The sequence below is a fragment of the Cyphellophora europaea genome (assembly GCF_000365145.1).
Source record: "Cyphellophora europaea CBS 101466 unplaced genomic scaffold supercont1.4, whole genome shotgun sequence".
Classification (NCBI taxonomy): Eukaryota; Fungi; Ascomycota; class Eurotiomycetes; order Chaetothyriales; family Cyphellophoraceae; genus Cyphellophora; species Cyphellophora europaea.
Genome location: NW_008481810.1, coordinates 1,785,543 through 1,810,922, shown reverse-complemented (window position 1 = coordinate 1,810,922; position 25,380 = coordinate 1,785,543). Strand labels below are relative to the sequence as shown.

The following is a 25,380-nucleotide window of genomic DNA, read 5'->3' as shown; positions in this document are numbered from 1 at the left end:
CTCGTCAATGATCCTGCTAGACGAGCTATGAATCCGACGCGACAGCAAAGGTATCCTCCAAGCTCGGTCCCGCAGTGCCTGCCCTCCGGCAGCCCAATATGAGCGGAGGTAATCCCTACGCAGTGAACGGGTACTCGGGGTCCCGATCCAATATCGCAAATCCATATGCTGGTGCAGGAGGTGGAGGCGGAGGATATGCAGACCCGTACCTGGCTGGCAACAATCAGTCGAGCGCCAGTGTGAACAGCTACAGCTCAAGAGACACCAGAGACCCCGGAAGAGAACGAAGGAGATCGCCTCAGCCAAATCCATACGGCGCCGAGCCTGGTCCTGGTCCTGGTCCTGGTCCTGGCCCGCCGAGAGATGGCAGAAGAGGGGCTGGTTATGGTGGCTTAGGCGGGCCTCCGCAGCCTCCGCAAGCATCGGCGGATCGCTACGGTAGCTACGACGGTCCACGCGACCGGCGACCGTCACACCCTCAAGATCGACCTCAAGGCTATGGCCGACCCCCATCGAGGCCGAGAGATGATCAAGAACAGTATAACCCGAGACGGCCATCCCAGCCTCGAGACCAACCAAGGGATCAGCTGAGAGAACAGCCTAGAGACCAATTGCCCGACTCGGGCAGATATGGGACACCACCGTTGGCTCCTCAGTCCGCCGAGCGGAGGCCACCTACAAGAGAAGGAAACAGAGGATATGGCGAGAGTCGCAGCAGAGACCGCGGTCAAGGCTTGAAACCACCTGAGGAACGATACCAGCAGCCGCCACCGATCCCCAGTGCAACACGTGCTGCTGCAAATGGCTACGCTGCTCCAACCTCTGCGACCTCCCGCTACAAAGACTACTCACCCAGTCGACCTACGAAGTCGATGGATGAGCTTATGCGACATATTCAGGGCAATTGGAAAACACTGGAAGGCGATGACTGCGTGCCTGTCAAGATTGCGCTACAATTGATGGATCCTAGCTCTCTAGGACTGGCAGAGAAGGAGCCCGACTTCGCAGAAACGCATGTTGACCTCCAGAAGTCATTGAAGAGCGTGGTTAACGAGCATTATGCCGATTTCAATTCAGCAGTCGGAACCTATCACAAAATCCAGAACGCCATACGAGAAAGTCAGAATCGCGTACGCATGCTCAAGGGTGGGCTTATGAGCACCAAAGGTGGCATGTTGACCACAAAGCCTGAGTTGAGATCCTTGGCCGAAACGAGTGGCAGTTTGGATGACATGGTGGTGCTCGTCTCTTTGATTGAAGATCTCAAGACCGTTCCAGGCAAGCTGGAAGAGCGGATCAGCGAGAAGCGATTCCTGTCCGCCGTCGACTTGCTTATGGAGAGTCTCAGAGGACTTCGCAAGTCTGAGCTTGAAGAAATCGCTGCGCTATCCGACATGCGATCATATTTTGCGACCCAAGAAAGCAGTCTTGTGGACATCCTTGTGGAAGAGCTGCACGATCATCTCTACCTCAAGAGTCCATACTGCGCCGACCGGTGGAAGAAGAAACAACCGAACGGAGAACAAGTTGATGGCGTGGCAAGCATGAGTGAGACTGGAAACTCCTGGGATCGACCAGTCTATCATTTTCTCTCGAACCTGGATACCTCAGTGGTCATGGAAGAGGACGCGTCGAAGAATCCCGAGGCGGACACTTTCTACTATATCCACTTGATACTGGAATCGCTGAACAAACTTGGCCATTTGGAGGAGGCTGTACTGAGGCTAGAGCAAAGAATGCCCGTCGAACTGTACCGCGTCGTCGAGAAGACCAATTCAGAAGTCGATGGGCGCTACCCCAGCCATGTTCGCGGTCAATTGAACAAGGACAAGCGGACGACAATGACGATGAGAGTGGACGACGGTCGAAGCCAGGTGCTCTCAGACTTCCTGTGGACACTTTATGCCAAGTTTGAGGCCGTAGCCGAGGGATTTCGAATCCTTCACGAGGTGGTTTCGGGTCTTGCTGCTCGAGAAGGGATTTCCAAGCCTGACAAGTTGATTGGGAGCTTCAAGGAGCTGTGGAAACTCTACCAAATGGAGATGCGCTCAACATTGCATGACTACCTGGCCACAGACGGCGACAGAGGTTCCAGAGGCGGCCTCACCGCGGCGACTGCCGCGGATGTCTTTGCTCGGCAGCAGAGGGACAGGAAAAAGCGTATGTTCAAACTGTCGGAAATGGATCAGAAAGCTCTCGGCATCAAAGAAGAAGAGGACGAATTGGACGAAATCCTGAAGTCTTCCGTGCCTGGTCTTGTGAGAAGGTCCAAGAACAAGGGTGTCAATGAAGTCGCAGAGAGAGGCGGCTTTGACAACACTTCTGCTGGGCACAAGCTGCTGATCGAACCAGGCGTCTTCAACATGACGATTCTACTGACGCCGTCGCTCACATTCTTGCAACGTCTCAAGGAGGTTGTGCCACAGACTGCGAACATCCCCATCAGTACATTGACATCCTTCCTGGACGACTTTCTGATCAATATCTTCCATCCGCAGCTGGAAGAAGCTGTAACGGAGCTCTGCACACACTGTCTGGTCGACATTGAAGCTTTTGAAGAGGATGCTAGTTGGTCTAAGCACTCGCCGCACCCCATCTTCAAGGGAGCCGTCACCTTTATGGGCTTGATCCGGTCATTCTCGTCCATGCTGGCATCAATACCGCACGATCAGATGTTCACGCAATTGATTATTAATCAGCTCGTGACTTACTATGACAAGTGCTTTGGCTTTTACAAGCGTATTGTGAGCCGGGTCGTGTCGTCGCCTACCAACCACAATGCCCAGACACTCACTTTGAAAGCGGCCGCATCATACGCCGAGTCTGGCGAGGTACACGATCTCGCTCTACAGCTGTGGAACGCCAGCTCTTCAGGAACTTACAACCCCGAGCTGGTGAATGAAGAGGTACAGGCGCTGCTCAAGGCGATCAAGGCATCGCCTGTGTCAGCATACGATATCATCTCGGATCCCAAATCTGTGCAGCAGCTGTCCTTGCTGTACAACAGCATGCAGTGGCTTACTGCGGCGCTGTCTCAACTCAGGCATGTGGTCAATACACCCTCAAGCAAGTCTCAGGGGCAGAACACCCGTCGCTGGACGCTGATTAAAAGCCTGAAACCTCTCAGCACGGACTCGCCTGAGAAGCTCACGTATCTACCTCTGACCTCCGAGACTGTGATTCCTTTCGATACTACAGTAACATCCTTCCGCAATCTCGCTCAGACGTCGCTGCTTACCCTGCATCTCGATATCCGATGTGGCATCATGTACCAATTTTCGCGCATCTTGTGTGGTCCCGACCTGCCCGGCTCGATGGGTGGCGGCGAGCCAGGGCAAAATGTTCAACGAGTCGACTCTGCGGGTCTGCCGCCGCTGTCGTCTGGCGCATATCCATTCGTCTTGGGCAGTCCGCCGGGTTCGGCCTCGCCCCTTGTTTTGAGGCTAAACAGCGACTTGATTTCCTTCGATGCCAACATCACGGCTCAGCTTGGCATCAAGGAACGCAGATTTATTGCCTCGGGCTTGGGACGGCTTGTCGACCGATACATGGTCGCGGGTGCCGACAACGTCCTCGTCATGAACGTCAACGGTGCGGAGCGAATGCGGGTCGACGCCATGGTAGTGCAGCAGAATCTGCGTGGCATGATTGCCAATGTGCGTCAGACCAAGAATGGTACCACTGCACCGGCAGACATGAATGGGCTGGGGATCGTCGCTGCATCGGGCGACGGCAACGAGGACGACGGCATCCTCACCGACACACACGCGTACTACTCGCTCTTCTTGGAGGGGCCCGACGAGGTCATGAAGTATGTCAGCAACGCGAAGTCATCGGGCAAAGGCGTAGGCTTTAGCTACGACGAGCTGCGCACCCTGATCGAGCTTTGCTTTAGCGAAGCATTGCGAGGCGACGACCGCGAGGAAAGTGTCAAGGCGCGCAAACGCATGGGTGATGTACTTCTACAATTGGGCGAAGTTATGTGGGATTCGTGATGTTTGGATAGCCTTTTTATGACACGAAGTCTTCAACAATGCCACTTTACGATCTTTCTTCCGAGTTCTACACTAGGTGAAGTCCCATCGACTCGTAATTCATAGGGTACCAGCGCTCGCATAGACCCTGCAAGTCGCCATCATAATCTTATCCACGACACGGCATCTTGTTGCGACCGCTAACTGCTCGCCATCGAGACTAGCACGACTGGACGCCTTACAACCCCGTCCACCCTCGGTTTCTTTCCCCGCTGAATGGGCGGTCAAGGATATGTTTCGGGTTCGGACTCGTGACGGACGACACTAGAGAAGGCTTCTAGGCTCGTCTGTCGTACTGCCATTTGTCCCATTTGTTCGGTCCCGGTTGTTTAGTAGCTGGGGTCTTGTTACCTGGTAGTTGTGCCCGCCCAGAGTCATCTTACTCACGACCACGGCAGTCCCGGATGCGACCAAGGTCAGTGGCTCATTTGAAGCGGTCCCATGAGATCCCGACTCCTGTCCCTCGAGATATGAACCCAGGTGATAGTGTTATATACACCGCACAACATCTAAGAGTTCAGCTGGTACACTCGTCCCAGCTTCAACACGCACCACAGAGAAGACCTCTATCAGCCGCCACGGCTTGCTTCTTGGACCTCGATCTAATTTCCACCGCTAGAGGTCTGCTCTCAACATGATGTGGCGCGCGGTCGCAGCGCTGCTCTGCGCCAGCATCGTCTATGGCCTGATCCAAGTCCGCCGAAAGCGCGCAGAGCTCGCCGGTTGTCCACAGCCACCCGTCATGCACTGGCTGTTGGGAAGCATCCCCATCGTGGCCAAAGCGATGCCGTTGTTTCCTGAGGACACCCATTTTCATGTCATTGTGAACTATATCCAGCAGAAATACAACATGCCGTCCGTCTGGTACCTGGACCTGTGGCCGGTAGGCGATCGTTTTGTCCTTACCAACGATCCGGTGATTGCATCGCAGTATGCGGTACGTTCTCATTTCTAGCAGAGAAGGCTTTTCTTCTACTCTCTCTCCCCAGAGCCAGGGAACAAAGATGGACTGACGGATCGCAGACAACAGGCCAAAGCCTCCCCAAAGCCTCGGCCGCGACCAACTATCTCAACGTCTTCCTGGGAAAAGACAGCCTGCTCACCTCTGAGGGCCAGCATTGGAAGTCTCTTCGGGCTATGTACAATCCAGGCTTCAGCGCCACTCATCTGATGACCCTCGTCCCTTACATGGTTGACAGCACCCTCATCTACGTCGACATCCTACGCGCAAAGGCACGCGCGAACGAGCTCTTCCAACTAGAGGAGATTTCTACCCGTCTGACCATCGACATCATCGGCAAAGTCGTCCTCGACACGGATCTCAACTCCCAGCAGCAAGACCATCCATTGGTGACCGCCTTCCGCGAGCGCGCCAGCTTCATGCACAACAGCGCCCGCACCTTCAGCATCCTCAACAACCTGGAATTCCGCCGCCTGTGGCGCCTACATCAAAACACCAAAACCCTCGACCACCTCGTAGGCGTCGAAGTCGACCGCGCGCTCGCCAAGCGCAAACAGTCGAACCAGACTGCCAGCCAAAAATCCTTCAAAGACCGACGCCGCTCCGCCGTCGACCTTGCCCTCGACGGCTACGCGCAGGAAAAACTCACGAACCGCGCCTCGGGCACCTCGATCAAGCCATCCGCAGGCGAGGCAGACGCGACCTTCCGCACCGAAGCCATCACCGCCGTGAAAACCTTCCTCTTCGCCGGCCACGACACCACCAGCAGCACCATCGCCTACGGCCTCTACCTCCTGCACCACCACCCCACCGTGCGCAGCAAACTCATCACCGAGCTCCACGCCGTCTACGGCGCCGACCTCTCCCCCGCCACCCTCGCGCCCCTCATTAAATCCGACCCCTACACCATCAACTCCCTCCCCTACCTAACCGCCATCCTCAAAGAAACCCTCCGCCTCTTCCCCCCAGCCTCCACGCTGCGCCAAACCTCCAACCCAGAACACACGATCCCCAACCCCTCCCCCAAGGGGTCACCCTGGCAGCAGCGCGCGCAATTGCCACTCGCCAACACCGCCTTCTGGCCCATCGCGCTCCTCATCCACCGCAACGAAGAATACTTCCCCCGCCCCACCTCCTTCATCCCCGAGCGCTTCCTACCAGAACAATCCCCCTTCCCCTTCCCCCAATCCAAACTCTTCACGCCGGAAGGCAAAGACGCGTTCCGCGCCTTCGAGAAGGGTCCCCGGACCTGCATCGGCGAGCAGCTGGCGCTCATTGAGACGAAGGTCATACTGGCGATCGTCGTGGGTGCGGAACTGGGGTTCAGAGCGGAGGTTTGGGGGAGGGAGGCCAGAGGCACGGGAGGGGAGAGTACGTTGGTCGGGGCGGAAGAGATGGAGGGGAGATTGAGGAGGAAAGAGGTGGGGGCGAGGGAGGGGAGGGGGAGGGTGGTGGAGGGGTTTGAGATCTATCAGATCTTGAGGGGGGCGGGGAAGCCGGCTTATGGGATGCCGGGGAGGATGTATTTTATGGAGGAGGTGGAGAACAGGGGGTGAGGCTGTTGTGGCGGGAGCTAAGGAGATGTGAGGTGCTGAGGGGGGGAGGGAGGGAGGCAGGCGGTGAGGAAGGAGGCTGCGTCCCAGCTGGGTGGCATCGAGAAGAGGGGTGACGATCCTCAGTTGGGTCGAAAATGCTCTATGTGTCTACGATAGTCGGTGTGTGGGCAATTGTTGTATCGGCAGAGCAGAGCATTACTGGCCTTCGCACACATTCCTGAGCGTTATGGTACGTAGATCGTGCAAGTCCTGGCTTTTTGGCGTAGTAGAGTCATACCGGGCGAATTGTCTTCCTGATTTCATATCGAGGAAGGCGAGTGGCGATAAGCATGAGCGGGGATGAAGAGGACGAGTTCATACGTAGCACGAGCACGTACGCAGCAGAGACGAGACGATTTTCTTCAATCTTTTGATCGCTGTCTGCTCTCGGCTACATGCTCTCGAGCAATACCTTGCCAGATGACTATTACGCGCGATCACAGTAGACAGCGGCTGTGAGTGTGCAAGATGCAATGATCTATGCCTGGTGTTTGCTCCTGCCAATCAATAAAAGAATCAATCAAGAGTCTCGACAACGCCCATGCCTGCCTTCCTTGGTTGCGCCGTGCTCTGCTGTGGTGTGCGTCTATCGAAAACCTTCCTGTGCTGGAAACAGTGGAAGTGGAAGTCCGGAAATAGGTGGGAGTATTGCCTGGCCCCACAAAGGATGAACAATGAAGATGCCCTTCAAAAGCAGTGATGAGTGTGATCAACCCGTGTGGCTTGCGTGCTGATGACTCGGGGTGGCCACGGTTAGGTATTGCGGCTGTGGGCTGGGACCACCCCTGCTCGAGGCTTCAGAGGACTCTAAGAAGATAGAGAGTTTTGTGCTTCGTTCGAGATCGAGAACGAGAATGTGAGAGTTATGTGGGCTGTCCCATCCTCCTTCTCGACTTTGGTCTCGACAAGCGGTAAGTCGTTAACATCGCGAGGCTGCAGTGCATCGCTCTATGATGTTGGCAGAGATGAGTCGAGGTCGTTGGCATCATCAAATTGGGGTCCGTGACTGTCATAGTCATCGAACTCTCCACCGAGATCACGACAACGCTGCTGCCACTTGTTCGACTCATTCCAAGCTTGACGGTTGGAGTTGCGGAGGGTCTCGTTACGCTTGGTAAGTTCATCGAGAGCAAGTTGGGTGATCTGGCGCTCGTTTTCCCACTTGCGCTCCTTCTCCTGCATATCGGTAATCCAGTTGTGCGTACGCTGGAGAATGGCTCCCTTGTTCTTGTCTGGACCGGGGACGATCTTAGCAAGGTGCTCGATGCCTTCGTTGATGACTTCACGTCGACGCCGCTCGACTAGACACAGGTTAGAGCGGAAATGTTAGAGCAATATGAAGCACGCTTACCTTCTTTGTGGCTATCCTTACGGGCCTGGTGCCATTCGGGTGTTCCGACCGAAGGTTTGACGCCATCGCCAGTGTTGGAAGTCTGGCCTACGCCAGTATAGAGGTTGTGGTTCTGTGGGGTGCTCAGAGCTTGGGAAGGCGAGGTATTGCCGAAGGCATCGAGACCCGATGCATCAAAGGCAGGATCTGGGTACGAAACGCTCTGAGCAAGGACTTCTTGGTGAGACAGAGCTTGTTGGGCAGTACGCTGGTTGTCGTCGGAGGCGATCTGTAGCAGCGAAGCCGAGAAGTCTTCCTCGGGGTTTGTAGACTTGTTCTCCTTAACGTTGCGACCGAGATCATCGTTCCCACGTTTGCGCTTGTTGGAAGGCTGCGCCATTGCGTCGACTGGTGACGAACGTACAAGAGCGGCCATAAAAGGTGCGGATACAAATCCCAGTGGTACGGCGGCACAGGATTGGCGACGTTGCTGTGATGGGCGATCCTGCTTGCAGGCTATTTGGGACGATTCGCTGTCTGCTGTGTACAGGCCGGGAGGTGGACGGGACGACAATCTTGCAGATGGCAGCCGGACCTAATGCACGCGAGGTTCTTTATGCCTGTACAGGATCGAGCAGAAGTCGAGTCCGGCAAGAGGCTGGATAGGTCACCCGGACGGGATCGACGGACGAGGGACAGCTGCGATTCGCACCTCTATAGAAGCATACATGTTAGCATTCCTGATAGCGACGGGGTCTAAGGCAAGGTAAAGCAGATCTATTGCAAAAGAGGGTGTCCTCGGAGTATCACATGAGGGTCTGTCATGCGCGAAAGCCTCAGGCTGGCCGGAGTTCGCATCTCGGCGCGTCCAAGGGAAACCGCGGACAAGGTCGACCCAAAGTGAATTGAGTGACTTTGCGCGTCTTAAGCGTGGCAGATGACTGCCAGCATGACGCGCAGACGGCGCTGTGGGCGTAGACAGGGTGCTGGGAAAGCTATGGTGGGATATCGATGGAGGACCTGCGACTTACACGTGATTATTGATCAGGTGACCTGGGAATGGAAGTCGCCCTTGGCTGATCCTTGGTGAGGCGGATGGGAATATTGTGGACAAACAGTAGAAAGGCAGTCTGACGGGGCGGTAGAAGAGGTCAACTTGCAAAGAAATGTGAGTTGGGATGTTGCTGGGGAGTGATCGAGTGTGAGCAGAGGCAAGCAAGAGGTCAGTCACGTGCGAATGAGCCAGGTAGCGCTATACCCAGAAGCGTTTAGTGGAAGGCAGTTCACGGAAAAGGAGCTTTGTTTATCCGAGTTGCCCCTCCTGCTCACCTGTGGTGCTCACCCACAGTCGCATCTTCGCAGACAAGAATCTGGACCTAGAGCACCCTTCTCGAGGAGACGAATCATCAATGCAAGGCTCCAGGGCCGAGGCGCATTCCTGATGGCTCGTCACGCCCGGGCGCCTTCTCCCCCACATTTGTCTCAGGTGGTGGTGGTGGTGTAGAGATCAGCTGAGCATTGGTCCATGTCATACTCTCATTGGTTCCTCCACGGAACCCTATCAACGACTCCGCCCACCATCAGTATATTCCACATGCACGTCTGGCTTTGACATCCGTGAATCAAGTTTTGGGCTCCTGTTGACCTGGATAGCCCTGCAAACAAAGTTCCGAATTGCCACTGACCATCTGGCAACGTCTCGAGCTTCGAAAAGTACAAGCAATCGTGCCGTGTTCATGTGAACAGTAGACACTTCGGAGATCTGCAGGACGAGAACTAGTTATCCCTGCAAGCGCCTCCAAACACGCCATAGGACTTGCATGCGTTTCTGTCGCTACCCGCACTTCCGCCTGTACTAGTCGCCAGCCTCAGCATGGAGACTTGCATCCATTCAGTGGAAACTGGAGAAGCACGTCTGGATAGTTATGCATCGACCCGAAACGTGTTGAGGGCCACGCACGTCGATGATACATCACAGTCGTCCACACGGTCCTGCTGCATATGGCTAGGCTATCAGTCGTCAGAGGCGGGTTTCTGCTCGGCTGCCTGATCGACTGCAGCTTGAGTTTGGCCATCCATAGGCCCTCCGATCGTCTCAGCCTTCTCCTGGGGTGCGATCGAGAACCCCGGTCGATTGTTGGTGTCAACGAGTAGCACCCCCTCCTGTGATCGACCAGAGATGTCCCAGATTCTGACATCTTGGCCCTTCATCATTGAGAAGACGCAGCTGCTGCCAGCGTATTTGACTTGACCTATCCGTGGGCACGTCCCCTCGATACCAACCCGATTGGCACAAACGATAATGACTTCGTCATCTGCGCCCGTGGTGCTGTTCATTAGCGGGCGGAACCGTTCGGCCCAGTAACCGACCGTAGACGTATCAGGCAACATGACCTGCTCGGCGAGGTCATCCGCAGTTAGATGCGTAAGCCATGCCATACTTAGAATGACAATCTTGGCTCGTGACTCGCGCGCATGATTCGCGAATTCGTAGGCTGTCCATGGCGCTTCGAACTTGTACGGATTAATGTCCATGCAGATACCTGCCACAGCTTTCATCCGATGTCCTGCAGCGCCCATGGGAAGCACACCTGCAAAGAAGCCTTGCCCTTCTTGTGCCCATGTCTCGTCTGTGTAGTATAGGAAAGATTTGCGGTAGTGAGCCACTACCTCGCCGGTAGAATCCACAATGACCAGTGCGTTGTAGGCAACGGTACCTTCCTCGGCGGTGATTTTAGCATCATATGCAGTATTGAAGTTGCCTTCTTCCGCGGCCTCCGGGTAGCCAACTGCAACGGTGCATTTGAGCCGTAAGGCAGTGCGCGCCGCCCATCGCGTAGAGGGACCAGCCGCCGTCGGCTCCAGGTATGGCGCGATCGCCGAAAGCGAGGGATGATTGTACCCTGTCTATTGGATCAGCTGCTTGCATCTACCACACCTCGGTAGGTCCCGGTGGGGCCCCGGTGCAAGACCTATCAAGGTCATCTGCCCGCAAGGCGTGGGGAGGGCGTTTACCTGTGAACGCCAATTCCGGCAATACGAGCAGATCGAGGTCGCGTAGAACGCCTTCGCGCTCTTCCCGCATCAGTAAGCTCTCGGCTCGGCTGAAGTTGGCCGCGATCTGACCCACTTGAGGGTTGAATTGAAGTGTTGCAATACGCATGGTGGGTCTTGGCGTGAGTGTGAAGGAGTCGATGAGGCAAACCTCCTATTGATCAGACTCCATAGTCAATCCCCGGCATTGATTATCGACAGGTAGCCTTTTCCTTCCAGCAGAGTCGTGGAATGCCCTCCGTTATGGTCTGCCAACGGACCGCAACAGACGCTGGATGCCTCCTGAGACTGTCGAAAATGTGGATATGGATCGGCAGATTCTTTGCTCAAGAGACTTCCAGGCCCTTTGACGAGCAGCACCTTGGTCACTAATCAAAGTCTACTTCCTCTTCGTGACTGCTATCACTCATGAGTGACAGTCGAACGAAGCGGAGGAATGATGCGTTGATCAGGACGCCTGCTCTCTGAAGCGTGTGTATCAGGCTGCAATTTGAAGCCCTAACCCTAGCCCTCCGCGCTCGTTTGCTTCGTCCCTTAAAACTCCGCATCAGGAGCGCTGTCTCCCATTCCACCATCGCCAGCATGATGATGCATCATAGTCACAAGGGGTATCGAAGCAACACGAAGACCATCGTGAGGTGCCCAAGAGCTAGAGTTTGGTACCCAAATTCTCGTCTATAATATCTCAGACGATGTATCTGACGGAACGCCAGCCCCAAGACTGACCAGGCTGACCTCATCTCCATCTAGGTAATCTTCCAGTTCATATCAAAGTACATACTCGAAATACAGATCTATCCAGCAGGTCTATGCATATAGAACCAACCCACAAAGTCTTCAAACCATATAGAAATGCCACTCTCTCACTTGTCAACTCCAAGACCAGAACACGGGCGGGCTGTGGTGCATGTTCGCCTGCCGATAAGCGTCCGCGATACTGTCGTCAACGGACTTTGTCTTGGTGACGTTTTCCTTCTTGTGGGGATTGTGGGTTCTTGTTGATGAGCTGGTCGAGCTGGTCGAGTTGGTAGACCAGCGGATGGCCGTCGACCGAGGAGACTTAGAAGAGACGGTCTCTGCTTGAGATAGGCTGGAGTCGAACGAGGACTTGGTGCTGGCTACCGGGCTGGCATTGGCAGCGGTGTTCTTGCGGGTTTGCTCTGCCAGCTTCTTGCTGGGATCGGTGCGGCGGGAGAAGAACCTCATCTTGGCTGCTGCTGAAGTATTGATGACAGAGGTCGGGACTTCAAGGGTACAACTTGGTATATCTGTCTTCGTGGCTACGGTGACTCTGACTTCATACGGCGTGCACCTGTATGACCTAGAGCCGTCCTGACACTTGGGACACTCGTCATATATACCATTCAAAATGTTGCGAGCCAATTATCAAACTACCATATCTACTTGGGTCCTACGGGGACATCCCCATAAGACTGACTGACCTAATCACTCAAACGGGAATGAAACGCCAGAATACCACATCGGATCTACCAAAGACTATCCAAAAAGAGAGCCTTTCGCGGCCTGAAACACCCTGCAGCAGCCAACCAGAGTTTGCCATCCACACTGACGCGACTGACTCTCTCGTACCTTATGCTCATGTCAGCCGCAAAACCGTCGTGAAGATAAGCTCAGTTCGCTGCTCACACATCGTAGGCGATAGCCGTGGAGTCAGGGCATTCCACTGGCAGACGCAGGGAAAGAAAGGCTCTGGAGGTCTGGACGCCCCAAAGGCTGTCCATTCAGGCGCTCCATTAATAGAAGCGGCAACGGCTGAGAATGACAGTTGTGCGCGTGTGTGGCGCAGGATTTTGCTCTCGCGACACTTTCCCTTCTTAGCTGCAAGACAGCCACCAGCCTCAATGCACCGCTTGTGGAAATATTGGCGGCATTTTTTCGTCATTGAGCAAAATGGTGTTTGGCACCAATGTACCAACATATGTATTGACGACACCTCCGACGCAAAAACACAAGCTGCAGAGCTGCCTCTGCGTCGATCGGGAATCGAACCCGAACCTAGTGCTTGGAAGGCACCAATCCTAACCATTAGACCATCGACGCACGAATCTGTGTGTCATTTCAGACACAAATTTCAGATACGCTAATATAGATCCGCTGACTAAATCCAGCCGGAGGTAGCTTACCATCCGCATGTTTTCCAATCGACCTAGGGACTGTCGACTTACAGTCAATTACGGCTGAGCAGAAGTTCGGGCTGTCGTGCTCAACGTCTGCATTATTCGCTGTTGGAGTGAAGCATGAAGGTGGCATACATGCCAAGACCAATTCACTGCTTGATGACACTGTGAAGTCATGATATAAATCTTGAGAAGGTACAGGATCTGGCACCACTTTTGAAGCGTATAAGCTATAGTCTAGGAGCTCCTGGGGTAGGATGGCTCGATCAGTCCTCGTCTATCTTTCCAAACTCGCCTAGCAATATATCATCCGGAGCTGGTCCACGACTTGTACGCACCCATTCCGTCTCCACGCGGAAGAAAATCCACATCCAGCGTCTCCAGACCTCGAGAAACTCCATGAGGAAAATACCACCCTCCAGGTCGTTGAAGTGGTCCAAGTGGGGCGACAGCTTGAAGCTCCAAGTGCAGCGTAGGCAGAGGTCGACTCCAATGGCCACATAATACATGTTGTTAGAATGAAAGTACCGATGCCGCCTGAGGCCGTAAGGATGTTCAGGATCATTGCGTTCGAGAGCCGAGGAGAATAGAGTAAGGTCCCAGTCTTTGGCGACATCCCAGTAAAAGGAATAAAAAGAGTTGACGAAGACAGCCACAAGCCACAGGCGGAAGAGCCCAGCTTCCGTCACGTGGAACGTTGTCGGATCGTAGCCTCGCTGTAGAGCGCTCAGAAATATGACAGGGAATGCAGTCGAATATTTTAGAGCATTGGCAAGATGCTGACCTCCCCAACCGCTGCTTGCTGTCGGATTACGGCGGACTCGGGAGTATTCGATCAAGCATTGCCTTAGACGGATAATACTGGGGATGCTGATAATGATCGGGACAATGTAGGCGCCGCCGCATCCACGATTGGGCTTGGCCGTGCTGGAAGTTGTAGCGGAAAACATCATGCAGGTCGAGACGAACCAGTCGCCCAGAACCTTCGCATAGCTGGTAAGGGCATCCGCAAGCAGTATGTCACCAAATTTGCCATCTTGTGCTTCTGCAATTCCACCTATGCTGATTCTGCGAAGGGTCTGAACGAAGCGAGACCGACCTCCCTTCGACAGACGATGTAAAGGAACGGCAAAGGACAAAACGAGGAAGATGAGGTATAGTTGGGGTATCCGCTGCCATCCAAGAACCGTGGCACGATCCCCCCGTGTTATAGCCCAGAAGAGGAGGAGCGACACCACCAGCGGTACAGTAAGGAAGGTCGCCAGGCGGTAAGTCGAGTGATGATGAGAGACGTGGTATTGTGAGGCACGATGAGGATAACGAATCAGTGCAGGGACATCCTGCGAAATGTCAGTTTTGACCCGGACAATCTCCCACTGATCTTACAATTTTGACCAAGTGAAGGTAGTGGAGGTTCAACGCCCAAGCCCATACTCCTGGTCAACGTCAGTATGTACGACGCCTGTATTCACTGCTGCCAGCATACCTAACACCAGAATGATGCCCACTCGAAAAGGGAGAGGAAGCACGAGACTGAAGGCATCGACCTCCGGTTCCACGCCCGGGTCACCGTCCATAGTCGAAGTTGTCCAACTTAATCATGCTCCAGCAACACGTGAGGTTTGCTCGACGGAAGACTGCAAGCGGAGTGTCTAATCCATGCAGGGGACGTTAGGACAGGGCAAGGACGGAAGCGAAGTAGACGCTGTTCATTCTCCTACGGTGGGATTTGCGGCCACAATGCGCACCTTCCGACGCGCCTCGGCTCCCATACATCACTTCCGTTCATTGAACGAAGACTTCATTGCAGCCCGTCGAACGGCTGACAATTGCATTCTTCGCAATCGCTGCAGTCATGACAGAGCCAGTACCAGAACCGCCCTCACTGGGCTCCTCGCCGTCGATAGGACATTCGATGAATTACCCATTTGCGACGTCGCCAGACATACTACGAGTTCACCAGAAAGATGCCTATATGACCACACAACTGTCTGTCGATGCTTCGAACATTCTGCGGGCCTTGCTGGGCGCTCGATTTGCCCATAAGTACTCAGGTGCTACCGCAACGCTCTCCGAACTTGCATACCTGTGCCTGACTACCCTACTCGGAAACCGAACACTGGGGGAGGAGTATTGCGATGTAATTCAGGTCTCCAGTGCCTCACCTGCACTTCAGCTGCCGAGTCTCGCGCAACGACTATCATACATCATTTCTGTTACACTAACACCTTGGGCTCTCTCCCACTCCTTACCCGCTCTCCGGAGGCGTCTTCGCTCCAAGCTTGAGTACGGCATTGGGCGGCAGAAGGCGCGGTCCAAGCCGTCTGACAAACCATCAGCATCGTTGCGGACAAAAGAGTACATATTGAAACACCTAGACACCCTGACATCTCTTTCGCCTATCTACGCTATCTCGTTGACTGCCTTCTACTTCACCGGCAGTTATTACCATATCGCAAAACGTCTCACATCACTACGCTACATTTTCACCAAGAAGCTTGGTCCCAATGAACAGAGAGAAGGCTATGAGGTCCTCGGCGTACTTCTTGTGCTGCAGATTTTGGTGCAGTCGATTCTACACGTCCGCGAGACAGTCTTCCCTAGGTCAGACCAGCTTAGTGTGACCGCACCCACCGCTGCCTTGGTAGGACCCGGCATAGAATTGCCCGTGAATAGCAGCTCTTCCGATCCAGCAACTCTTCCTTTGCCACAAGAGCTTCCACCAGGGCTAGCCGCGAACACCGCAACGCCTGTGCTTGCGGAGCCACGCATTGAGCTCTCTGAGCCCTCCGCACTCGCTTACATCGGAGCATCCGCAGACTCGTCCGCAGAAACTGAACAGCAACGAAAGTGTACACTCTGCCTCGAACCTTACAAGGACCCGAGCGTAACAACTTGCGGACATATCTTCTGTTGGGAATGCGTTATGGACTGGGTCAGAGAGAAGCCCGAGTGCCCATTGTGCCGACAGAGTATCTCTGCGCAGAAGGTGTTGCCAATACGCGGCTACTAGGGATCAGTCGTGACCACCATTACCAGAAAATCGGACCCCTCGCTACAATGGTCAGTTATCGGCTGTCCATAAAGGCTGTTGGTGAAAAGATCCCACAAGTGACCAACCGTCATGCGCTGCCCTCCGCTTCGGGCTGAATTGAGTGAAGGATTTCGACGTGGTACGTCTGGGCAGCTTGAGTTCAAGTCCATTTTGACTTTGGTCAACCTTCGTCATTCGCTCCCCACATGATTTTGACCTATCAGCCTCTGTCGACGGGCCCGAGGAGACGACCTGTGTACAGTCCTCAAGGCGGCCTTCGGCTGTAGGTTCCGGAGCCCGTCATGAACACGACAGAGGCCACTGGTCCAATCGCGCCATTACCTGCCTGCATCAAAGCCGCAATGCGCAATCAACCACTCAGTGAGATCAAGCCTTCCTCGCGATAGTCACATAAAGCCAATGCCCGTCCACGAAGCGCCCACCACCGCACTCACACTCCCTAACCCATATCTTCAGGAAAGCATCCTTCGTCTCGTCCATCTTTCTGGGGTCCATAAACTCCTGATATTTCCGCACCTGCTCCTCAAACACCCTCTCGCCCTCCTCGACGCCATATTCGCGCTCCCCGGCGCCCTGACTTCCCGTCCGCCAGCTCCTCTCGACCGCCAAGCCTGCGTCAGTATATAGCTCCTCGAGAGAATGGATGTCCTGCACCCAGGAGCGGTTGAAGTCGCTTCGCAGGTTCAGCGCGCCGCGTAGCTCCCATGAGAAGATGTATTGCAGGGTGTGGTTTTCTGTAGGCACGTCAGCGATGAGCTTGCCACCAGGCCTGAGGAGTTCGGCCCATTTCTTGATGGCTCTTGCGGGGTCCGCAAGGAGGACGAGTCCTGAGCAGCAAGAGATGATATCGAAGCCGCCATGTTTGGACAGGACGTATTGCACGGATTCGACATCGTCAAGGTCGCCGACGTCGTGCTCGATGAATTCGATGGGCGCCCAGTCCAGCTCACGAGTTCGCTTTCTGGCGATATCGAGCATGGCCGGGGTGATGTCCACACCGATTACTTGACCGTTCGTTCCGGTAGCTGCAGCGAGAGGAAAGGTGACCAAGCCGGTGCCGCAGGCGAGGTCGAGACATTGCGCGCCTGGCTGGGGAGCGACCTCATTGACGAATGCTTGACCTAGCGTAATGTGCCAGCCACCGTTTCCTGTGTCGTACTGTGGCGCCCGGCGAGTGTAGTGGTTGATTGCTTCCTTTGCTGCGGAGGACTGGGCTTTGCTGTGTATTGACATGACGGAGGTGGTAAAGCCAAGTACTTCACTATGAGATTGGCGTCATCGAGACTGCTCTACGTGGATGACCGCACACCCAAATCGTTCAAATTATACAGAGCGTGGGAAGCTTGTCCAATCCCCCCAAAATGATGCGTGAGAACGTGGTCAGAGGTCGAGATGGAAATCGGTCTTGGTGGGCTGCTTTGCTTGCTAAATAGCTATATTCAGTTTACCCTGGTGCCTCATGGCCGCTCCCAGGCTGGCGTCGTAGGCTTGGATTTTCATAGAGATGAGTCACAGGCAATGTATATGCTATCTGGACGTCAATCTGTGGTCCTTGACCACCCACTGCCGAGACCCGTCTACCCCTCCTCACCCCCACTTTCTGCGGCAAAAACCCAACTGTGCAACACCCCAATGGCACAGCCAGCCAGCAGCTCAATAAAAAACAAAAAAGAAAGGTTTAACATCGATGAAGACTGTCCAGAGCGAGACTCGAACTCGCGGCCTTCGGATTACTCCATGTTTGGCATGGATTCATACTAGGTATGAGACCGACTGCGCGATATGTTAGAGAGCTGGTTCTGATAATTCTCAGAGCTCAGTGGACTAACCGTGATAACCAACTACACCATCCAGACATATCCCACTCCAGTACCAACGTTTGTTGGAATTGGCGGGCTGAATTCGAGCCAAATTTTGCACATGATAATTGATATAGCTTATCTTGGAAGGTGCCCGGAGAAGAGCCTTGGCACCCCCAACACATCATCGTCATTGGTTTCCAGCACCTACCCCAACTATTCTTACTCGTCGTTCAAAGCAGGTCAAGAAACGCGAAACGGCTTCGTGCTAGCGGTGCGATACCAAGTCATGCAAGGAAAACACCAAATTGGTTTGCTACTGACAGATCTATACGTGTCACCACGGCCCAATAAATCAAGGCGAAATTTCCAGGAATTATGACCTCTGCCGTTACGAGTGCCATTGTCAAACGCCATATCTCTCAGCGTTTGCCTCCGTCCGACAACCTTGATGGTTTGTCTTGCTCGTGAGCAACAAAAGCACCTTTGATATAGACCGTCTGGCTGATGTTCTTGTCCAATGACGGGCTGCTCAGTGCCAGGGTCTTGTACCCGTACATGAGACTCCCTCTCATGGCCTACGTCGTTCACTTTCCACTGAGACCTCAACACCTCTTTCTGATGACTGACCTCATGACCATGCTCCGTTTCTCGTTGCTCCAGCTCACACAGCAGACTCATTGCCCAACAGCTACAATGGTACAAAATCCCTTCCCCACCCCTTCCCCTTTGACCATGATCAATCCCGCAACACCGCCGGTCCCACAAGCCAGAAGACCAAGCGATTCAACCCAGCCGACCAGCCCTCATATACCAGCACTCCAACATCTTAGCACCGTTTTCAAACCTCCCACAACATGCCACCTCCGCGCAACCATCAAACCCACCGCCGCCTCACCAAGCGCCACACCCCTCACCCACCCCCAGGGATCGAGGAGCACCCCAACACAGGCCCCAAACTCGACCACCTCCCTCCTCCCTCCCCAAAACTCAACCGCCTCCCCTTCACCGACCCCGTAGGCGCCATCCTCGGCCCAGACTCCCTCCCCACCCCAAACGACAGCGACCTCCCCAGCCTCCTCGCCGACCACAGCAACCTCGTCATCACCAACCCCCCAATCCTCGCCCGCGATGACACCAACGACACCAATACCAACACAGGCACGAGCCTAAGTTCCAACAAGCTCATCATCGCCATCGGCGTGACGTCGCTCGTCGTGGCGGCGTGCCTGGCGCTGGGCATCTTCTGCTGCGTGCGGAAGTGCCGCAACAAGAAGAAGCGGCGGCAGCAGTACTACTGGGGGAATATGGATCGGCATCTTGGTGGGAAGGGGAGGCGCTGACGTCCGGCAAAGGAAAATGAATGGCTTGTCGAGGTTGAGATGGGAAGGTCCGGGAAGGCGGCAGGCCTATGGTGGGATGGGGCTCAGATGGGGATCCCTGGGGGATGTTAGCCATGGCGACTGGAGCTGAAGCAATTCAGCAAAAGTGTCTTTTGATGGTATGGTGTTCATAAAGGCCGTTGCTGTTGGACTATTACAGTCCAGCTGTTGATACAATCCACCAAACTGCTAGTATATGGTGCGCGCCTTCTTGGCTAGTCCTGCTTAGTCAACCACATGTCACTTTTGATGCTGCGCTCACACCATTACTTCTTGGTCACCTGCACGGCTCCTTCATATACCTCACCGACAAACTTCGTAACCGATGCTCGCGCAACTGCATTCTCCTGGCTCTCCGCATACATCCCCACAACTCGCGCCAACGCTACCCGTGAATCTGGCTCCAGCGGAGTCCAATGACCACTCCTCGGCAGTAGCACAATCTCGCTGTCCTTAGCAAGGTAATCTCCCATTCCATCAAGGCAGATCTGCTTGCCACAAGCTCGATCTTTGAGCCCCCAAAGGACAGTAGCTGGAGCATGGAGTAGCCCGGTGATTTGCGGTGTGAACAGTCCAGAGGAAGCGGAGGATGATGATCGACGTCTAGCAGGCGAGCTTGATTCAGAAGCTGCAGAATCCAGCGCGTACAGGTCGGCAATCGTTTCAAGTGACTTGGTCCACGGCTTATAGGAAGCCCCGTCCCGGTAATAACAGGTCTGGTGCCAGAAGGCAATAGCAGGCGATTTGGCTCGCTGCAAAACGCTTTCACCATATCCTTGGTTGGAGCCATTGGTAGCCTGGGCAGACGTGACCTTGCATTCCTGTGGTCCAGGTCCAAGCGTACCGGCCAGTGCCTCTGCAATGTAGAGTTCGATCTTCTTTGATCCACGCTGTACAGAATGACAGCCTCTGATGAAGGCTAGATTTCCACCGGTTCCCAGATACTTGACCATCTGCACCGGAAGGTGGAACGACGCAATATAGCCAAACATCAAGGCCTGTATGAACAGCGGAGACAGAGCCTTGAGAGACTTCCCCAAACAGCCAAAGTTCTGCCATGGCGAGCGGCGAAACTGTTTGAAGATCTTCTCCGAGCTGTGGGCAATGCGGTCGCGGTTTGCGAAACTGAGGGCAACCTATGATTGTCAGGAGAAGCCACGGCCATATAGGGTTTACTCACGTGAGGTCCATTGGTCAGTATGAACCTATCGGCTAGCGAAGGAGCTTCAGAAGCCAGTCGAAAGGACAAGACTGCACCCCAATCATGTGCTACAATGTAGGTGCTGGCCTGAGGAACGCCATCGCCGTCAATGGTGAGAAACGTATCCCTCATGGCCACGATGAATTCAGCCAAAGCTTCCAGTACTGCAACGTCGTACTTGTCGAAGCTGTCACTACCTCCGTAGCCAGGTAGATCAACAGCAACCCATGTTGCCTCTGTCAGGGGTACAGCAGGCTCTTGCAACAGACCCTTCCACAGGACAAAGGAATCGGGGAAGCCATGGATGAGTATCATGAGATTGCCTGATTGTGGCTTTTGCTCCTTGTTGCATACATAGTGTAGCTTCCTGCCATTGCGGAGGGTATGGAAGTGATGATCGAAGCCGGGGAAGGGTTGCTTGCTGAGGTTCCAGTAGCGGTCGCGCTCTGTTGGTGTCAGCTTACACTCATGTGTTGGTATTTGACATACCCAATGCTAGGTCGTTCTCATCTTTCTCTGACGCTTCCCTGAAGAATGAACCATTTCTGATGGACAAGAAGAAGAGTAGGGCGTATGTGAATAGTGCAACAGAATAAAATGCGAAGCCCCCTAGGAGGCGGTGAAAGGCACTCTGAGCCATGGTAGGAATTCTTTGGGTTGGCTTGTTGCTCGTCGTCAACATTAGGGCAACAGAGATAGGCGGTGTTGACCACGCTAGGTGTGGGTCGGTGTGCTTACGTGCGAAGTGGAGGGGCATAAACAGGAGATAGGCGATATATGCAACGCATGTCACAAACGAGGATCCTGCTTCATTTGCTCTGCTCAAGTACGGGTCTCGGGAGGAGGCAGGCGGTCCAAGTGCATTAACCCATTGAGATGCGGAGGGGTAGGGTCTCGTAGGGCAGCATGGTTTTGTCTCTTACCCATGACAGCGAGGCCGAGGCAGGTCACATGGCGAGGTCTAAGGAGAGTTTCACGGCGCATAGGGCAGCAACCGATTTGAGGGGCTGGAAGGAGCAGTGATGAGCAGGGAGAGAAGATCTGCTATGAATGTCTGCTTTCTGGGCAGGGATAAGGCAAAGAGGGAGGGTGCGGGTGTGGAAAGCTGAATGCCTGGTGGACTGAAGATGCTGGTCCGTGCATATCTGCCCCACCTTCCTGCCAAGAAATGCATACCTGACCACAGCACTTTATCAAGTACGTCTTCCTCCTCAGAAGATTATATGTAGTTCAAGTATTGCCCCTCCCTCATCTTCAGAACCGAAGACTTACTGGTATCCCGCTGCTGCTGCTGCCTTACGCTTCATTGCCCGCCAAATCAGGAAAATGACGGCCAAAACGATCAAGACAATGATGCAGATGAACGTCCATTTGAAGATCGGAGACGCCCACAGGTAAGCAAAGGAATTCTTGTCAGACGCAGTAGCACGCTTCGCGAACCCTGCGATGGCCATTCCGCGGGAAGCAATCGTGTGCTTCGAAGTCCCGAAGGGAACGCTGCTCATGGCATCGTCGGTACTGCTGGTAGGTGCCATATTACTCTCTGGTTGGCGATAGGGTACTCTCCTTTTCGAGGGTTTTGAGAAGCTTTTCTACAAGAAGACGAAACAAAGAAGAAATTTCCTGGCACAAGCGTTGGCATTTCGCGGGCGGAATCTGGCAATTATAGCAACAGCAACCACAGAAGGCCCTTCCGCCCACGATAAAATGGCACGCTAGCCATGCTTTGTCTCACGAGGCGATTCTATTTCGAAGCCTTGTGAGCCTTCAAAGAACAAACGGATTACTTTGAGTTGAAGCACACGATGTCTGTGGGTCTGCCTTGTTGATTACAATGTGCTTTGTTAGTAGGTCATCTGTCCACCAAACCCACGATCTGCGTCGCAACAAGACGTGTGGCCGCAACTCGAACATGAGTGCGTTGGCTTGCCCGCCAGTTGCTGCGAATGCGGCCCTACGACCCTCGGTGGACCTGGAGAGGATGGGCAGATCGAAGCGATGTGGTTAATAGGAAGAGAGCTCCTGAATACCTCTAAACAGCACGAATGCAACATTCATCAAACATCTGCTTCTAATTCTCGACAATCATACACGCAACACACTTCCAAACGCGTCGTCACATACGCCCGTTCTCCCCCATCCCCTCGCCAGCACCCATCCCGCTCCCCCTACAGCTCTTGTCTCCCCCATCCCCATTTCTCCTTTGCAGCCCCGACTGCCGCTGTCTCTCCCACCACATCTTTTGAGCTTCTCCTTTCTCCCTTGCCAGCCGAGCTTTCAACCACAGCCATCCCATGCAAAAGGCTCCCCCAACGAACGTCACGGCAACCGCCACACAGACCAGCACCGTCAACGCAGTCGGTAAGTCCTCGCTTGAGTCTGTGTTGGGAGGGCCGTCGGTGGAGACTACCTGCGCCTTACATTTAGAAAGCACAGCGGCCACGATGGCACTTCTAAAACGTCCCTGGGCGGCAGATATTGCACGGAATCTACCCAGCACGCCTCGAGACCTAGTTCCTGTGGTGGCAGAGTCTGTCGTACCATACATTGTCTCAACACAAGGCGTGGGTATGCTAGATAGCTGAGTTCTGATAGTATCGGTAAAACGATCGAGCAGCAATGTTCGTGTCCCAGGAGAGTGTGATTGGCTGCGTTCGGCAATGTGTGGTAGTGCCTGCATACGCTACGATGTAAACGTAAGGACAGCATTCTGAGATCTTTATACACAAGCCCCTACATTGAGTGCTACCCGCTACTCCGCCACAACCAATGACAGGCATTCACGGCCAATCTCGAATCGACGAGGCCATCAGGAACCACCAAAGCCAAACTGCTCCTCATACCACGCCACCTCCCGACCATAGCCCATCACATGCTTCCCCACCTCGCTCCGCAGACTCTTCGAGAGTGACGGCGGCCCACATACCATCACCGTGAGTTTTCCATAACTCTTCTTCACGGCCTCTGGGTTGCGCTTGGCAGCGCTGCCGCTCACCAGCCCTCCATTCCCTGCATCACTTTTCGGCGAGATAATCGGCTCGAGGACAGATTGAATATCTGGTCTTTTGCCCAGAGCCTGGATCGAAAGGCCTTTGATGCCGGTGGCGGCGCTCGGCTGTGTCGTTGATGTTGAGGACGCTTGCGTGACGTATGCATCAATATCAAGCGCTTTCCCAGCTTCTTTAAATAGTTCGAGGGCCCAGTCGACTTCGCTCTGCAGTTTGACGAACCACAGCATCTTGACGCCAGATGTATCGCCCCTCGCGCGCAGCAGAGCGAGATAGATGGGCACGGTGTAAGTGGCCCCCACGCCGCCCGCGACCAGTAGCACCTGGCCCGCCCCCTTCCCTGCTCTTAGTATAGGAGGCAGATATTCGGCCGCCTCGCCGTACGGACCCTCGAGTTTTATCTCTCCCAGCTCTTTCGAGCTCTTCGAGTCTCCCAACGCGGCAGTCATGCCCCCCAGCTTCCTAACAACGAGCATGATCCGCCCACTCCGCTCATCAGCCTGCACAACCGTGAACGGGTTCTTCCTCGCCAGCAGACCAAGCGAGCCCCCCATCCGCAAGTAAACATGCTGGCCGGGCACCCAACCCCCAAGCCCTCTCCCTTCACCCAACACAAGCCTCGCCCTCACCAACTCCCCTCCCCGCTCCACCACCTCCTTCACCTCAACCCCTACCACCTCCCTCTCGGCCCTCCACCTCAACCACCCATTTACCACCCACACCACCCCCGCCTGCGCCACATACCTCCTCGAATGCACCACATGCGCCCACAGCACCACCAACACCCCCGCACTTAACAGCACATGCGCCCTATAAAACCCGCTGAAATACATCCTCCTCCTCATCCCCGGCAACGCCAACGCCCCCAGCACATTAAACGCCCAAAACCCCAGCACCCCCAACCTAACATCCCAATCTCCCACTCTCTTCGCCAGCACGCCCACCTCCACAAAGAACCGCAGGTATAGCACGGCATGCGCCGCCAACAAGCCATGCACGACGCGCCCAAACACGCGGTGCAGCGCGTTCAGGCGCACGTGGCTCAGGCCCGTGGCGAGCGTGACGGGCGAGTTGGGGGATTTGAGCGCCAGGAGGTACTGCCAGGGGAGCTGGGAGGCGGCGACGTGCCCGAGGGATTTGGTGAGGTGCAGGTAGTCCGGGGAGGTGTGGCGGGTGGCGAGGTGGAGGAGGTGTAGGGTGTAGAAGAAGACCAGAAGGGGGAGGAGGAGGGGGCCGAGTTCGCGGTGCGTGGGGGAGTGGAGGAGCCAGGTGAGGCGGCGGGTTTGCATTTGGAGGGTGGTGGGGGGCTTATTGGCGGTGGTTGAGGGGGCTGGTGGTGATGTGGAAGAAGAAGAAGAGCTGGGGCGGCGGAGGAGATAAGAGCATAGGAGTAGGGCGAAGGGCGAGAGCCATGCTTGGAAACCCGTGGCGTCGAGTTGCTGGCGGCGGAGGGCGACGGCTTCGGGAGGGGGGAAGATGTATTCGTAGCCTAGCATTCTGGTGGGACGATGATGCCGATGTACAGCGCCGTCCGACCAAGTGGCTGGCGAAGATGTTGAATGCGGATCAGATGGCCACTCAATTATACTGGCATTGGAAGTACAAGTTGAGCCGGCTACGCTGATCAATGTCTTTCTGGTGGTACGTGTCCAAAGGAAGCATTAGTCAGCTAGGAGCCAATCAGAGCGGTGTAAGTATATTCACTGCCTGAACGTCAGGCTGCGACAGGACTACTAGACACCAATGGACTACACATCCTCCCTACCATGGCAAGGGGCTGCATGTTCGGGGGAACTAGGCTTGATAGATCTTATGTGCAGAGA

At 54.7% G+C, this 25,380-nt stretch overlaps 10 protein-coding genes and 2 non-coding genes across 12 annotated transcripts; 4 read left to right on the top strand and 8 right to left on the bottom strand.

The window, feature by feature from the left end:
• Positions 1–98: 98 nt before the first annotated feature.
• HMPREF1541_04915 (uncharacterized protein) lies at positions 99–3,995 on the top strand (the record flags this gene model as incomplete). The annotated part of the gene is made up of 1 exon (XM_008719257.1): positions 99–3,995. The coding sequence occupies one exon, from the start codon at positions 99–101 to the stop codon at positions 3,993–3,995; it is 3,897 nt and encodes a 1,298-aa protein (XP_008717479.1).
• Positions 3,996–4,668: 673 nt separating this feature from the next.
• Positions 4,669–6,551, top strand: HMPREF1541_04914 (uncharacterized protein; the record flags this gene model as incomplete). The annotated part of the gene is made up of 2 exons (XM_008719256.1): positions 4,669–4,971; positions 5,058–6,551. 2 exons carry the CDS (start codon positions 4,669–4,671, stop codon positions 6,549–6,551), a joined length of 1,797 nt encoding a protein of 598 aa, XP_008717478.1.
• Positions 6,552–7,538: 987 nt separating this feature from the next.
• On the bottom strand, positions 7,539–8,320 carry HMPREF1541_04913 (uncharacterized protein; the record flags this gene model as incomplete). Its single annotated transcript, XM_008719255.1, has 2 exons — positions 7,539–7,891; positions 7,942–8,320. 2 exons carry the CDS (start codon positions 8,318–8,320, stop codon positions 7,539–7,541), a joined length of 732 nt encoding a protein of 243 aa, XP_008717477.1.
• Positions 8,321–9,933: 1,613 nt separating this feature from the next.
• On the bottom strand, positions 9,934–11,083 carry HMPREF1541_04912 (uncharacterized protein; the record flags this gene model as incomplete). The annotated part of the gene is made up of 2 exons (XM_008719254.1): positions 9,934–10,823; positions 10,936–11,083. The coding sequence occupies 2 exons, from the start codon at positions 11,081–11,083 to the stop codon at positions 9,934–9,936; spliced, it is 1,038 nt and encodes a 345-aa protein (XP_008717476.1).
• Positions 11,084–12,963: 1,880 nt separating this feature from the next.
• Positions 12,964–13,035, bottom strand: HMPREF1541_04911. Its single transcript has one exon. It is a non-coding gene; the product is annotated as a tRNA-Gly (tRNA).
• A 343-nt stretch (positions 13,036–13,378) lies between these two features.
• On the bottom strand, positions 13,379–14,689 carry HMPREF1541_04910 (uncharacterized protein; the record flags this gene model as incomplete). The annotated part of the gene is made up of 3 exons (XM_008719253.1): positions 13,379–14,452; positions 14,499–14,548; positions 14,599–14,689. The coding sequence occupies 3 exons, from the start codon at positions 14,687–14,689 to the stop codon at positions 13,379–13,381; spliced, it is 1,215 nt and encodes a 404-aa protein (XP_008717475.1).
• Positions 14,690–14,967: 278 nt separating this feature from the next.
• Positions 14,968–16,125, top strand: HMPREF1541_04909 (uncharacterized protein; the record flags this gene model as incomplete). Its single annotated transcript, XM_008719252.1, has 1 exon — positions 14,968–16,125. The coding sequence occupies one exon, from the start codon at positions 14,968–14,970 to the stop codon at positions 16,123–16,125; it is 1,158 nt and encodes a 385-aa protein (XP_008717474.1).
• A 408-nt stretch (positions 16,126–16,533) lies between these two features.
• HMPREF1541_04908 (uncharacterized protein) lies at positions 16,534–17,400 on the bottom strand (the record flags this gene model as incomplete). The annotated part of the gene is made up of 1 exon (XM_008719251.1): positions 16,534–17,400. One exon carries the CDS (start codon positions 17,398–17,400, stop codon positions 16,534–16,536), a length of 867 nt encoding a protein of 288 aa, XP_008717473.1.
• A 462-nt stretch (positions 17,401–17,862) lies between these two features.
• HMPREF1541_04907 lies at positions 17,863–18,023 on the bottom strand. The gene has a single exon. It is a non-coding gene; the product is annotated as a tRNA-Ser (tRNA).
• An 800-nt stretch (positions 18,024–18,823) lies between these two features.
• HMPREF1541_04906 (uncharacterized protein) lies at positions 18,824–19,309 on the top strand (the record flags this gene model as incomplete). Its single annotated transcript, XM_008719250.1, has 1 exon — positions 18,824–19,309. One exon carries the CDS (start codon positions 18,824–18,826, stop codon positions 19,307–19,309), a length of 486 nt encoding a protein of 161 aa, XP_008717472.1.
• Positions 19,310–19,614: 305 nt separating this feature from the next.
• Positions 19,615–21,189, bottom strand: HMPREF1541_04905 (uncharacterized protein; the record flags this gene model as incomplete). Its single annotated transcript, XM_008719249.1, has 3 exons — positions 19,615–20,484; positions 20,529–20,995; positions 21,039–21,189. 3 exons carry the CDS (start codon positions 21,187–21,189, stop codon positions 19,615–19,617), a joined length of 1,488 nt encoding a protein of 495 aa, XP_008717471.1.
• A 2,169-nt stretch (positions 21,190–23,358) lies between these two features.
• Positions 23,359–25,053, bottom strand: HMPREF1541_04904 (uncharacterized protein; the record flags this gene model as incomplete). The annotated part of the gene is made up of 1 exon (XM_008719248.1): positions 23,359–25,053. One exon carries the CDS (start codon positions 25,051–25,053, stop codon positions 23,359–23,361), a length of 1,695 nt encoding a protein of 564 aa, XP_008717470.1.
• Between the last annotated feature and the right edge of the window lie 327 nt (positions 25,054–25,380).